At 35.2% G+C, this 15,751-nt stretch overlaps 1 protein-coding gene across 8 annotated transcripts in view; it reads left to right on the top strand.

Annotated features, from left to right (window-relative positions):
• The window catches only part of STK17B (serine/threonine kinase 17b), a 34,011-nt gene extending 20,344 nt beyond the window's left edge, over positions 1 to 13,667 (top strand). For 4 of the 8 annotated variants that reach the window (XR_014853404.1, XR_014853407.1, XR_014853409.1 and 1 more), the window contains exons 9-11: positions 9,746 to 9,934; positions 11,115 to 11,355; positions 13,468 to 13,606. Coding sequence is in view for 1 of the 8 variants with exons in the window: in XM_085066065.1 (XP_084922191.1) it covers positions 13,468 to 13,581 (114 nt within the window). In the remaining 7 variants the exon portion in view is untranslated. Of the gene's footprint in view, positions 1 to 9,745; positions 9,935 to 11,114; positions 11,536 to 13,467 lie in introns of those variants that run through there. The other 4 variants (XR_014853411.1, XR_014853410.1, XR_014853405.1 and 1 more) reach the window with 4 other exon arrangements.
• The last annotated feature ends 2,084 nt before the right edge of the window (positions 13,668 to 15,751 follow it).

Raw genomic sequence — 15,751 nt, 5'->3', positions numbered from 1 at the left:
ATTCTTCCATTTGAATGTGTCATCAGTGTTTATTTTTTAGCTATGACAGCCATTAAAACAAAGTATTGAAATAAACTGAACTTAGACCTTTGAATCCCAAAGTATTGAACCAAGACTAATGAAGCATATTCAATCACACTTCTCACTTAAAATAGTATTATTAATAATACTATTAATGAAATAAAAGTTTATATAAAGTTAAAAATTATTTAAAATATTGTTCATTTAATCTTAATTTATTCTGGTTTTAATGGCTAAATTGTGTATATGTTTTATTGCGTACGTAATATGTTAGTACAGCAGCCTGTGTGTACAATCTGTAAATAAATATACATGTCTTGGGGAGTGTGTTTAAAAATTTCTTGCTGATAGGGATGTGTGATAAAATTTGGAGGCTACTGATGTAGAGGAGTATGGTAGAAAGCAACGTGACTGGCTAGTAATGTAGGTATTTAGTAAGTAATATAGGTATTTAATTATGTTTTAATATATAATTTAATATATAATATATATTTTTAATATATATATATTTAATATGGGGATTACCTGGACATTTTTGAAGTGATTTGCAGGAAGCAGTGTGTATATCAAGCATGATGGCTTGGAATAAGTTCAGGGGTTTATTTCTATCCCCATCTAGCCAGTGTAAGCAGATAAAAAATTATTTCTGTAGTGTGGGCAACATGCCAGTAGAATTAAATTGCATGTTCTTCAGGCTTCTGAAAGACAGTGTAGTCAGACAGTGAATATCTCTTGGTTTTCCTGAATTAAATTGAAGCAATTGAGTTAGCTGTGGAAGACTCAGGATCCATTCCCAATACCCTAAACTAATCAAACACTTGAAACCTGAGGTGTAGAGAACTTGAATATGCATTTACTTCTTCACCAGAAAACTTTAAAAAGCACTCATTGGCAAGTTGTATGAAGTAATTTTGCCTTAACAGCCTTTGTTGAATGATCATTTAAAATTTAGCAGAGGTAGAGTTTGCAGTTAGGGAACTGTGAAATCCCATCTCTTCACCTCACAAATACCACTTCTGTAATCAATCCCCTGGTGTTTCTTTGCTGTATTCAAGTTTCAGTTCAGGAAAGCACTTACATTCACCTTGAAATGTAACTTGTCTTTGGTCTCTTGATGTTCAGCAAAGTTCTGATGTGTGTCCCTCGTATTAAATGTTTGGAATACAGGTGGGTGCCTGAGTGATTGGCTGAATTTGGGTCTGAGTGACTTGAACTTTTGCTACAGTGAAGTTTAATATCAGTATAATTGGAGCAATTTTTTCAAGTACAACTAAAATGTTGGCAAGTTGTACTATGTGCTCTCTGAGAATATGGTGCCTTTAAGATGCATACATGTTCTATAATTTTGTGTTGGGTACTAAACAAATTGCATTTAATCATGGCTAGCATGTAATATTATGCTGGCATGAAACCCCTTCTAGCAGTTCTTCCATCTCATTGCTCAAAAGATGTATCAGTCTTGTTTTATTGTATTCCTTAAGTAGCCCAACATTCTCTAGATCCATAGCAATGAATAGATTCCAAAGCATAGAAACTGCTGTTAAAAGGGCAGAAATTCTTCACTGGGAGGGTGGTATGGCACAACCTGGGCACAGGTTGCCCAGTGAACCTGTGGATGCCTCATCCATGGAAGTGCTCAAGACCAGGCTGGATAGGGCTTGGAGAACCTGGTCTAGTAGAAGGTGTTCCTGTCCATGGCAGGAGGGGTGGAACCAGGTGGTTTTGAAGGTCTCTTCCAACCCAAACCGTTCTGTGATTCAATGATTCTTTTGTAGCAGATTGAAGAATTTGCCACACTTGGAGATATTTAGAGAGTATTTCAATAGGGCACAAGCATTTTGAAGAAAAAATTGGATCTTGCTGCTGATAAAGTACAGATTATAGTCTAACCTAGTCAAGAATGTAAATTATACATCTTAATATTTGTGTTATCAGTATCAGTAGTTTGCTTAGTAATACAGTTAGTGAGATGTGGCAAAATTATTCCTAATTCAGCTGTAAAATATTTTAATGTGATTTGAGATTTAAGCTGCAAGTTTATTGAGCATGGTAATTTGTTCCTATATGATCTTGAGCTAATATGTCATCTCAATGATATGACTGTGGAATTCAACAGAAAACAAAACAGACTGGACAGAGAAATGAATCCAGATCAAGTAAAGCTGATGTAGAAAACTCATGGCATAGTCTGTGTAAACTAGACAAAGCCTTCCACAATTCTCCAAATGCATCAGCAGTAGCAAGGCAAGTTAAATTCAAAGTAGAATTGAGATGCCACACTCTTCTAATCCAGGTGATTCACAATCCTGGTTTGCAGGAAACACACTGGAAAAGATGTCCAAAGCTGTGGGTTTACCACTGTCTTCTTCTGAAGACTTAAATGTTTTTTGTACGTTAGCTTGTATCTTGAACCATTCCTAGAAACGTTTGAGCCTATTAGTGAAACAGCCAGCAAAGAACATTGAGAAAACTTTAATGGAAAGGAATTCTGAATGGGATTAAATGGAGTTCTTGCCTATAGAGAAGCAGGGAACCCATATTTTGTCATCTGTAGATGACATTCAAAAGACAACATTGTCAAAATTTAGTCTATGAGAGCACCTCTTTTCATTTAACATTATGAAAAGAGAATAAGGTAATTTTTCTCTAATAGAACATCACCAAGTAATGTAGCCAAGCAAGAAATCTCTTCTGTTTAGTCTAAAGCACAGAGACTTCAAATGCTTTTGTTTATCCTCCTTAAGCAGTAAATTAATCTTGTTTTAAAGGGATAAATCTTTGGTCCCTTGTCAGCTACACACTATTTAATCCCTTCAAGCTGATTTTTACTCTTAGTTAACAATGCGAGGAGTGCTAATGCATTGGAGAGATTCCTAAACATTTTTAACACACTCTGGTACTTAAGACAGCAGATGCATTATAAAAATACCTTTGTTTTACCAGATAAAACATATCTGAAGTAGAGATGGAAAGGCTGAAGACTAAAAGAATGTTGTCTAAATTTTCTACTTAAATTTAAATTAAAAGCTACTGAATTGTTTAGCTCTTCAAAAATTAAAAATGTTAGGGCTTATGTAAAGGAGATTAAGAAAACAAGACAAATTTCAGGGACATGATGAAAGATTTATATTTCTTTTCTAAAGCAGAAAATTAAATTCTAACATTAAGCATTGTGTGTTAAAAATTCTGTACTTCCATCTTTGAGCATAGATTTTCATCTGGTTTTGTCTCATTTCTCAATAAAATACTTATTTCTTAAATCCCCCAAACATAGCCATATTGTGAAAACACAAAAGTCTTTCCTAGAAAGCTTGGCTATAAATATCTAGCTAATATGCATGCCTCAAAACTCCCACTGACATGCAAAAATGCTATTTCAGATATCAGTACATATTCAATAAATATGAATAAATATGTACATATGCATACATGTGCATTCCAATAAGTATTAATTCTCTAATTGCTACTGTCTCATAGTATAAGAGCTCCCTCCTTGTTAATGTAAAATAGTTGGGCTTGCCTATTTAAAAAGAAGAAGCTTGCCGTGATAATTTCATCATTTCAGTTTTCAGTGTTTTGGTGACTGACAGCACTTTTAATAATCCAAGGTATTACTTCAATAACACAAGACTTTGCCTTAGTCTTTGAGATCTAGGCAATTACACAATGGCTGGTTCTCTTAATAACCTAACAAAGCATAGAGAATTCTGGACTGCTGCCAGAGAGAATTCCAAATTCCTTGTCTTCATTTTGGTGTAAGCAAATTAACTGACCTGCCTAACCTTCCTCTTGGAAACTGCATTTTTCTCTAGCTCTTGGTAGAAGCAAGGCTACCAGAGATGAGGTACCAGAACCTCAAAGATTAGAGAGGGACTTTGTTTAGAGGAAATGGTACTTGTTTGCTACAATGGTCTGTTGTTCAGAATATGTGGCAGTGAATAAAAGAAGTTAAATAATTTTTTTTTTTAGTAGTTAAAGAAGTTAAATAGGTTTACTTTTAAAATAAGAAGTAAATAAGTAAATATGTTTAATTTAACAGGACTTGGTGCAGTCCATGTGTGAGTGAGTGAGCGGTTGAAAAAGTTACTGCTATGGTTCCAATGAAGTTGAATGAATTGTATATTTGTAATACAAATGTTTATTGTATAAATATACAACATATATTTTAACAGCATGGACTTTTAATAATAATTCTATTTCTGCTGGCCAGTAGTAGGAAAGTTGTAAAAAAATGTTTCCTGTTTCTATGTGGGAAAGGAGAACACAGGTTCTTGTTGCAGGGTTATAAATAGCTTGCTTTTTTTTTTTTTTTTTTTTTTTGCAAATTGCTGATGTGGGAATAGAGACAACTGATATCATCACATCTGTCTGCTACTGGTGAGACAGTAAGAAGTTTCAGATGGTGGTGCTAAATAATTTTTAAATGATGCGAAAAATTGAGACTACTTATAACAATGGATAGACTAAAGGACCTTGAATTTTTTTCTTTCAAATGGAAAGACAGAATGAGTTTAGATAATGTGTATCCACAGAGGTGAGCAGTAATACTGAACTCCTAAATGTATCAAGCAAATGTGTTCCACATCCACATTTGGAATTTGAAGTCAGAAATAAAATATGACTTAACTATTGGACTATTTACTACTTGAAATCTTTTCATTAAAACCATATGTCTTTTGATTGTCCTGAATACAGGACAAGGCCTGCTTAGTTTTGGTTCAGTAGTTTAGGTTGCTTTCCTGTCTTTCTTCAACCTATCCTAGGGAACAGAAGTTGTGGTCTGAGCTTGGGTGTTTGTCAGAAGCCAAATTCCATTCTCTGTTAAAGGGATTTATTCCACGTACACCATTACATGCTAAAGCCTGTGCCACATTCATTCACTGGTACTGTTTGTCTGTTTATTGGATTGACCTCGTTCAGGAAATCCTGCCATCAACCTTACAAATGATCCAGTGGCAGAAATTAACGTGGCCTTTGTAACTGCAGGAAATCATGCAAGGTGAAATCTGCTGAAAAACTAAAACTTACACCTGTTGCACTTGCTGCTGAATAAACAGATTGCCCAAAAGGTCTTAGCAGTCTACTGAAAAGGCTTTACTGGAAGCACCAGTTAATGCATCTGAGCTAATGTGCCTTTGTAGGGAATGGAATGGAAGGTGTTGTTGATACAGGAAATCCTGGATGAATGGCTGAAGGTTCAGGCTGCTTGGCTTATTTGGAGTCAATTTTCAGTTCTGACATCATGGCTCAGATGCCTGAGGAAAGTGTGGAAAGATATGGAAAGACCTGATGAAACCAGCTTTTTAGGAAAGTACTGCTGTCTTAAGAGTACAGAGTGAATTTGTGGTATGTACCCCCAAAAAATTGCTTCTTTGTAATCTATTTTCTATTTCATCTTAACTCTGTTGCTTAGTTTCTTTAAAAAATTCCTTTGCAGAACTGTTTCAGATAGAATCAGAACAACATTGGCTGGGAGGGGCACTGGAGTCAAAAAGTGGAAACTTTTGTCAACACTCCATCAGGTCAGGTACAGCTTTGTGTAGCCAAATTTCAGAAATCTCCACAGAGATTTTTGTAGATTACCTTCAGAGCCTTCAGGGCTCCTAGGGAGTATTTTTTGCCTGCTGTCTAAGCTGAATCTCCCAAGAAAAGATTTGTACCTGTTGCTGGCTACAGTTAAATTCTACTGTAATTTCCACTTCACCAAACTGAGCAAGTCCAGCTCTCCCAAACTCTTCTCATGTGTGCTCTGTGAATTCTGTTCCTCAGGGAATTACCAGCTACCTTGTGATTCTGGTAATCCTTTTATATAATTCTAATAATGATTCAAAAAAGCTGCCTTCCTTCTGAAGAAGTTCACTAACATCAAGAGATTTCTAGCAGAATGTTGCATTTTTAAAGTATTTGTAAGTGGGCTTACTAAGCTATTCAACAGATCGGAAGATTCATGAGGTTCATTTTTTCCCACGGTAGGGACATAGGGTTGCTGTTTGAAAGAAAAATTAGGAGCTTTGTTTTCATCCATTTCATGCTTTTGCAAAACTTTCAGAGATCCAGGGTGTCATTAGGACAAATGCTGAAATCTTCATTCAGTCTAGAAACTTTTGGTCTCAGCTTTTCTCAAATGGCAACTTTGTTTTCAGTGTGGGAATGCACAAAGTGTGTAGTATAAAAAGACAGCATTTGCTTCCTTTCCTGGAGATTCATCTTGATCACTTAAAAATAAAGTGGTTTGTTTGGGGTTTCTTTGGTTTTGTTTGAGTTATTAAAAAATCTATATTTAGTCTTTTTTTCCTTCCCTTTTTCTCTATTTCCCATATTCTCCTGCCTTATCTTCCCCCCTCCCTGCCCTGCCTTTGTTTTTATTTCTTCTGATTTAGAAGAAAATCAGGAATATATCCCATAGAACTCTGAAATCAATAGTACTCATTTTGCAGAAGAAATCTGGTAAAAATAAAAAAAAGGCAAGAAATTGAGAAGTTTGCTGAGTATTTCTGAATATTGTGTGCTGAATGATCCGTTTTGCTAAAATCATCTAATTCAGGTATTCGGTGCTACTCAATTACAATTTTTTTGTTGAATGTGCTACATGCCATCACTGGCAGAAAAAAAAAATCATCTTTTGTAGAGTGTAAATACCAAAATATAAGTTCAACAATGTCAGGTTGATTTTGCTAAACAAGTAGGCATCAGTTTCCAGAAGATGGCACTCTCCTTCCACAAATGCAGTGTTTGAGTTTCATGGCTTAAAAGGATGCTCTTCCCCAGACTATATGAACATTGTTTCTTACAGCATAAAGCTAATTTGAGTCTGTTCATGCTTATTTTTTGCATTTATATGACATTGTGTAATCAAATTGCTTTATTGGCTTAGTTTTTCATTGCAAATTTGAATAATCATACATTATTCCTTCATTATAAGTACCTAATTTAAGCAAAGTGTATTGATGAGATTTAAATTACTTAGTGGTTTAATTTCCACTTCCCATAAATTTTAAGAAAATGTTGGGTACAGAAGGTTTTCTGACTTCCCAGGGAAGAAAGCAGAAGGAAAAAAAATGGCAAGAAAAAAAAAGAGAATGTAAAAAAAACCCCCAGGGTGAAATCTGTAATATATTAAAAATTATATTTAGAAACTATATTATTAATGGTCTTTTAACAGGGTACTCAGACTATTTTTGTACACTTGATTTATATGCTTTTCTTGATGTGTTTTTCCCCCGTAATTGACACTGGCAGTGTCACTGACAAAATAAGCTTCACTGATGTTTTGAATTATTGGGAATGATGTAATTCAATTTTTTATTTCATGCCTTAGTTGTAAATAGGAAACTATGTTGAAGCATAAATTATTTCTTCCCTAGCTTTTTCTCACATAAAAGAAAAAACAAGCAGGAAGAATCCCATTTATAAAACTGGCAACACAGCTTTGATTTGCTTTACCAGTTGCAATTATTCCATTTACTGTTGATAAATATACTAAGAAAGGGAACAAAACCCACTTTCTCTTGACAACGTATAGTCATGCAATTGTACATTAAAAACTATTTTATAAACCCAATTATGAACTATGCTGGCATGCTGACAGCTTGATTGGCTATGTATAGATGAGAAGTCTATGCAGTTTGTTGTGGTTTGGTGTGATGTGAGAGGCAGGAGGCCCAAGGGAAATGTGTTTCCTGCACAAAGGAACGCTGTGATTATTGCATTAGGGAGCTGCACCCCTTGAAGATCACTTAGATAAGCACACAGCTCTGGTTTTGTCTCTAGATTGGAAGGATTTGTGTAACACGAGCAGGGGATTAAACCAAAGCTGAATGCATGTTACAAATGTGCATCAAACCACTCTAAGCTTTTGGGCTGAAGCTGAACTTGGAATTTGTTATTAAATTCTTCAAATTGAAACTGAGAAGCAGTCGTGGGTCAAATCTGTCTTAGCTCTCTGTGAGGAGTTTGTTTCTGAGACCTTTTGCACCCCTGGACTTTGCACAGCAGTGCAGCCTCTCTCCTTAGGTGTCCTTGCAATGTGAGCAACCCCAGCTGGTGCTTGGTGAGTCTGGGTTGTTCTGCATGCTCCTTCAGGGACCTTCCTGACAGGGTCAGTCTCCATTTGTCATGGGCTCTGACAAAACTGCTCCTACTGGAAACAGTTTGGGCACATCTTTGTTCTCTGATGTCCATCATGGTTCTCACTACCAGCAGTTCTTGTGAGCCCTCAGTAGATTGATTAGGCTGCAATTCTCCCTTCATATCTCCTTGTAGTTTCTCATGATGGATATACTTGTGTCTTTTGTTTTAATCCTGGGTTTGTGTTCCTGGCTGTGTGCTTTCAGGGGAAAACACCTGGGCACAGCAGAGGGACCTCGAGGTTGTCTGGCATTTCTGGTTACCTCTGTTTCCATCTCACCTATAGCCATGCTGGCCCCACTCAAGTTCTGGCAACGCAGTCTGGCTGAGGTGGGAGAGGAGATGCCATGGCAAAACCCGTGTTCCTAGGCTTTGGGAAGTGGAGCAGGGATTGGTATTAATTACTCCCCATCTCCTTGCCAGGATTATACCATGATAGAACATTTTGTATTGCAACATGAGGGGTTAGGAGCAGTTCACAGTGTCCTGGCATGGAACTGAACTAGAAAAAATTCAATCACGGCTGAAATGCAAGCCCATACTGAAACTGAGTAGAAGTATTTGTTTGGTTTGATTTCCTCATTGTAAATCTGCACAATATCCTACATTTCAGTGTGTCTTTGCTCCCCAAACTCCATACTTGGGATTTGAGTATAAATGGGTCATAAAGCAAATTAAATGCCAGACCCTGATGTTCAGGCAACTGTATTTCTTTAAAGGTTCTTAGCTTTAGACCCTTTTTGTATTTGTATTAACTGAGATAACTTTTATCTTATGCAGTAGCTTTTGTAATAATTTACATTAATTTAATTTGAGAGGTTAATTTGGAAAGCACTCTGTCAACATATATTTTGTCATCTGTACAGTGTACAAATATAAGAAACCCAGTGTTTATTCAACAATGTGTTTTGACAGGTGTTATTCAGGTGCTGCTGTAAAAAGAAATAAAAATACAATTTCTTGTATTCTTAAAACAAGTAGAACTTTGTTTTGAGAACAAGATTCTTTAAACATGTATTTAATTAGGAAAGGTATCAGGATCAGGGAATACCTTTTTTTAGATCACATTACTAGTTAGTGATCTAAACTAACTAACACTGAAATATCAGTGTTGCCTATGAATAACTTTGCCATACTAATACTTATATTTTGTGTATATATTTTATATGGAAGGAAGGATTGTTCTTTGCATTGAATTCTGATACTTGATTACTGGTTAAAATGTGTGATAGCATTGTTACCACGAAAGCACACTTTCAAGAATCTGTCAAAATGTTTAAATTGTGCATGTTGCTTAATTACACAATGTGGTTAAATAGCCAGTGTAAATGGATGTTGCTCCAACAGAATAATGCGAGCTGAGCTGTTTGATCAATTGACCCTGTTCTGAAATTATTTTCAGAAATAATACTGCCTAACTACTTCTCCAGTGAAAACTCTGGCAATGAGCAAGGCCTGTAAATTGTAAACCTGCAATGGTTTGAGTAAAGCAGAATTTGAAATAGAGATTCATTTTGATTAAGGCTTCCTGCAATGCTATGGGATGATTCACTTGAAAATACAATAATATTTTTATCTGGAATAATTTCTTTTCCAGGGCAGACATGTGCTGACAGTAGTAACAGCAGATGAGATTCTGGAAAAACTGAAGAAGTGCAATGAATTTCTGGAAATGATTCTCAACAGACTTAATGAATACTTAAAGTATCTGGTTTAAAAAAAAAAGATTTTTTAAAAATCATTAGAAACTTCTTGAGACTCCTTCACAGGCCAAAGACCCTACTTGGTATGGAAGTATTTAATAGACATATTTGTGACTGTCAGAGCATGCAGATGGTATTGTCATATTGTTTCTCTGAGCCAAGAACTTTCTTTTATCTCACTGACAGTTATGGTATTAGATATCTACTTGGTTAGATTTTATGACAGGTGCATGAAGAGTAACTTTTAATAATGGTAATTAAATTTAGTTCTCTTTTCTGATCTAGTAACCCTTCCATACACTGTTTGTTTCAGAAGAATCAGAAGATACATTGAGTAATTCATGGTGAAATGAACATACCTGATTTTTCCCAGTAGAAAACTGAATATCAAATGTAACCTGTATACTGTTTTACCTTTTTAGGGGCAGTCCTAATTAAACAATTCAGAAGTTTTTTTGCTGTGTTTTAACTCTTGCTGCTCTTACTGTGTTTTAACTCTTGTGGATTTCTACTCTGCAACCTCATTCAGGATTAAACTGCAAAAAATTCAATATAAATCCTTCTTTATACTGAATGGATTTAAAAACTGTTGTGTTAAGGTTGTGCTTGGTTGCTTTACTCAAATTTCTTAATGTTTGCTATTGCTGGGGAGGTGTAAATAACTTTTTATGTAGTGTAGGTGGATTGGAAGGTATAAATAATAACTTCTTACGTACTGTAAGTGGATTAGCAGTTGAAGAGAGAATTCTTGTTTATCCTTTGTTTGTATGTTACAGAGACTATAAATAAACCTTTAAATCTTTAAGCTGATCTTCAATAAATACAGTGGGAAGCATCTTGCAGGGGATAATACACAAGAATTATTGTTGAGGATAATTTTTTTAATCTAATTTAAAATGATCTTTTAAGTAAATTGTTCAGATTTTTTTCTTAATTCTATATTCTCAGGTAGTCATGGAAAGAATAAAATGGAAATGGTAAAAGGACAAGGACTGTTTCCTGTGTTGCAGGAATTCAGTAGTGTATGCTTTTTTGTTTGTAGATATGTGTTATTGATGTTTTACATTGGGGTTTGTAAAAGTAAGAAAAAAGCATCCCAAACCCCTATTGAGCTACTGGTGAATGAAGGACATTGAACTAGCATTGTAGTGAGAAGGAGCTTTTTAATACAGAGAAATAAAAGTAATATAGTGAAAAATAAGAAATGCAAGAAAACATAATCATGCCTTAGACCAGACATTTAACTAATAAAAATTTTTGCAGGCACTAGAGGATTTTCTGGAACACAATAATAGACAGACTGAGGACATTGTCACCTTGGTGTGAGGAAAGCTGTCTAAGCAGAACTGAGTGACTAGGGGCACTTGTTGAGCTGGATGTTCATGCTGGGGATGTTCTTGCATCTCTAGTAAGCAAAAAAGGCAAAGATGAGAGTGACTTTGAATGGTTAAGTCAGCTTAGGTGCTACTGGGAGCTAAGTGATACCTCTCAATCCTATTAGAAGGTAATTTCTCTTCACAGTTTTTCAATTTCTGCTTGCTTGCTCACACAGGGAATGGTTACACTACAGTGAGAATTTCTGCTGATAAGAGAATACCTGTAACAATCATTTTATGGATTGCTAACTAGAATGGCCAGTAGCCAGACATAAACAGTTTTTAATTAAAATCACTTTTTTCATCTCTGCAGAGTCTCAGTGTATTTGCTGAATTTGCAGGGAATGTTACAAGATAGAATTTGTTCACTCAAAGACTCAATTTTGGGTTTGTGGTTCTGCAGGATAGAGAATGCTATAGGGATGAAAATTTTCAGTTAGAGATTTTTAATTGACTTATAATGCACAAATAAAATAATATTGACAACACTTACTGGAAAAATATGAATGCTTTTACTGGATAGTGTTAAGATACAATGTTTTACATTCATTAGGACAAGACTTCCTGTAATACAAAAGACGTTTTATGTGAAATACTAAAAAAAAAAAAAAAGTAGGGGTCATACACTGAACATAACTACAACTATTGGGCATTATTGCTTCTGTTTACCTTTTAGAAAGTCTTCCTTAATAGCTAGCCAAGACAGTTTTACTCTGCAATACTCTTAGTAGGATCTTATCTTAGTTAATGGTTAGTTTAAAAACCCGTGGTTTTGTTTGATACTTTAGTAGCTATTAATTGGTAATTTTTTCTTTATTTGGGTTGCATTGAAAGGATTGTCTCAAAGTAATTATTAGCCTGCCTTCTTGTTTCTAACAGCATTGGGCCTGACAGAACTTGAGAAATAGTGTTGAGCTATGGGTGTTGTTTTCTTTTTAATGAGCCATAACCATGGCGTTTTATGATATATAAGCATGTATGAAAAAAGTTTAAATAAATTTGACTAAAAGAATCAGTCTACCAGTTTAAGTTCACACCAGAAGAGAGGTAAAATTACTACTGGGATATTGTGTTATACTTATGCAAAGCAATAATAAAGATGAATTCATGTAAGATACCTGATAAGGTATAGAGCCTGTGAATTTTTCTATGAAGGCACAGAAGCAACATTCTTTTCAGGTAGCAACAAAGTTAACATCCTTTTAGAGTTTTGCACAAAATTGGGGCATTCTGGAATTGTCCTCTGAGGTTTCTGGTATTCCCATCAAGCCCAAAGGGTATTTTTTGTTATGCATTGTGTTTGATGCACTAAAAAAGTGTGCTTATTTTTGATGGTGTTTCTAATTTGAAACATCTGGAGCTGACAGTTCAGCAGTAAATCTGCTCTGGACACTGAGGTCAATGTGCCCCTTGAAAGCTGAGTCATGGCAGACAGTGCAGGCCTTCATGTGAGAGGCTATTTTGTTACTCACCTTAAAGATTGGTTACTGCATGCTTGGGGGACTTCTCAATTTGGGAACAGCTGCTAACACTGCAAGTACCAACTGTTAGAAAATTATTTTTAAAGGTGGACTTCAAAGGAGAGCTTCAACTTATACCAATACGTGAGGGGATTCATTCATTATGAGGCTAATACTTGTTAAATTCTGCTTCAGCTGCTCCTAGGGACATTTTAGCTTATTTTCATATTTGTTTTTGGAAAGTCAAAGAGCATGTTTTCAGTTACACATTACATCCAATATTCCTCAGAAAAAATATCTGAATAAAAGAGTGAAATCCTCAATACTGGAAAATAGATCCTTTGATATGAAAAGCTGGTAATTTTTCTTTTCTTTTGTGTACAGAGTTGGCTGGATGTATGTGCTAAGTGTTACTTAATACATACTATTTATGTGTTTCTACTGGCACAAATCCATAATGGATTCTAAATTGTGATCAAATGCCACACAGTTTGGAAGTATAAACCTTCTTTGCTTTTAATCACTATGGGTTATTACAGTAAAAAAAAATAGAAACTGTATAAATTAGAATCAGCACTGAAACAGGTGATTAAGTAAAACCCAATTGTCTTCAGATAAGAAGTTACAAAACAGAATATTGCATGAGCTACAGAGTTGCTGAGCTTTCCCTTCATCTTCATTTTTTTCCCAAAAGAAAGAAGAAAAAAAAAAACCCAAAAAACCCCAGAGAGAAGGATGTATCTTTCAGATGTTTTATTTATTTTTTTATTTTATTTACAGTCACACAAACATTGCATCCAAAAAGCCAAAGTTCAATCGAGCTCAAGAAAAGTTAAAGATTTCTCTGGATGGTCTAAGAAACAAACAAACAGACCTGATGGAGGTTTGGGGTAAATTTGCTGTACTCCAGCAGACACTGGAATCCAAGAAAAAAGAGAAAGCTGACTTGGAATATCAGGAATATGATGCAAAAGATGAGCTGTTCTGCTGATAGGCAGAGAAGTTATTTAAAATTTCTTTCTTTCTCAAATGGTATTCCCCTTTTAACCGCTAGTGTGTGGAACAAGCTGTACTTTTAGATAACAATTGTTCTACTTTGGTGTAATGGCCCTAAAGTTAAAAGTGTGTAAAGGATTGGAAATAAATGCTTTAAAGTAATAGAAAATGTAGGTATTATTAATTTACCAGCTGATACCTCTCTCCTACATCCTCACTCATACCTGCTTTCTTGTAAGGAGATAAATTTTCAATGATTCTACCAAGAGTTTGGATTCGTATCTTAACTTGCAAGTTAGTACATCAGAAGTTTTTAAACTTTATTTCTGCCTTCTGTGCTAATGCAATTTTGAGACTGTTTTGGGTAAATCCTGTTCCTGATTACTAAGTAGCTGTTTATGTGGCCAAAACCAGGCAATGTTTAGAAGATGATTTTTGGTATTTTTTTAAGATTTGTGGTATGTCATCTTGAGCTTTTTTTTTTAGAAAAATAGAATCAGAATTTGAAGTGGAGTCTTAAGCCTTGTCCATGGTTAAAGTCAGCTCTTTGTGTGTTTCTTCTGTACTCTGATATGGTTTGGAAGTAGAGAGGAGGGCTAAACTACACAAGCAGTTTGTTACTGTGGTGTAAACTGGCTGCTATGGTTACCAGAAGACAGAGGATTGTAACTGCAGCAAGAGTTGGCATCATTTTCCTCCTAACCCATGTCTGAAATGTGTCTGTACTAGACAGTAAAGCATTCTAAAATACATGGGTTGAATTCATGTTAAAGCATATTTTTATTATGTTATAAACATGTCTGGAAAGATGGCTTAGTTAAAAACTGACAATGTAAATGCTGATTATAGATTTGTAAGGAGCTTTTTTTCAGAAGAGAATGTACCTACTTTTATGAGACAGTGATCTCTCTAAGGTGTTTTAGTTTCTCTTGTAGGTAATTTGACCATTAATATTTTCTGTATCTCACACAGAGCTACTGCAAATTGCATGTTTTATACTGGTCTTCTTCCTTTATTTGGATGAAAACGTGACTGAATAGACTGTAGTGTCCTGGTCCTGATAATAGATTTTGTTCTTTAAACATTTCCATTAGAATAAGGTGTTTTCTTTCTATTTGTTGAAGTTACTTAAGAAAACATCTGCATAGGAAAATAATCTGTGAATGTTTTTATTAAATAAGTAAATAAATTGTCTTTAAAACTATCTTGTAATATAATCAGCAATTTTTTCTATTCTGATGTTGATTTATGCAGCAAAAAACTGCAAGGAGCAGAACAATTGAGTGTGTTCAAATGTGCCTTGGGGTGAGAAAACTCACTGGCATGAGCCTGCTTTGGAGCTGGGAATGCAGTACATCAACTTGACTGGAGATACACTCATTCCATCAGGAATTGCAGCTTACCTAGGAACCTTTACACCAGATAGAGGCAAGTGATACGTACAGTGATTTTGTCCTTCTGTTTTTTTAATAATCTAAATCTAATTAGTTTTTCTTCTAATATAAATGTATTTTAAAATTATGTTTTAATAAAATTAATAAGTGGAACTGAAACTGTGTTGTTGTAGGCTTTTGAGTTTTGTTTATAAGACTCCTGGGGAATATTCTTCTTCTACTGTACAGTACTCCTTGCTGTAAACTCCTTACTTGTTTTACTCCTGTGTAAAACGTAGACTCCTTTGGTTGATCTTCTCTAAAGCAACAGTAGTTCAAGAACAGTAGATGCTCAATCACAGCAAATGTGTTTTGGCTCATCTCTGGAAGTGTCAAAGGCCAGGCTGAACGAGGCTCTGAGCAACCTGGTCCAGTGGAAGGTGTCCCTGCCCATGGCAGAGGGTTGGAACTGGATGATCTTTAAGGTCCCTTCCAACCCAGGCCCTTCAATCATTCTATGATTTGTTCCTGTAACTCTCAGTGAAATATACAGAAATTCAGAATACAGAAAAATGTTGGCATAGCAGATTATTTTTATCTGTAAGAAACTTTGGGTGTCAGGATTACCCTGACTTTGAATGCTTTTGAACACTGAAACCTGCCACTGAATTCAGCTGAAGAACTTAATGTCCATT

Source organism: Lichenostomus cassidix, chromosome 7 (assembly GCF_008360975.1).
Source record: "Lichenostomus cassidix isolate B80296 chromosome 7, HeHo_3.0, whole genome shotgun sequence".
Taxonomy (NCBI): Eukaryota; Metazoa; Chordata; class Aves; order Passeriformes; family Meliphagidae; genus Lichenostomus; species Lichenostomus cassidix.
The sequence above is the reverse complement of the archived record's forward strand: the minus strand, read 5'-3'. Positions and strand labels throughout refer to the sequence as shown.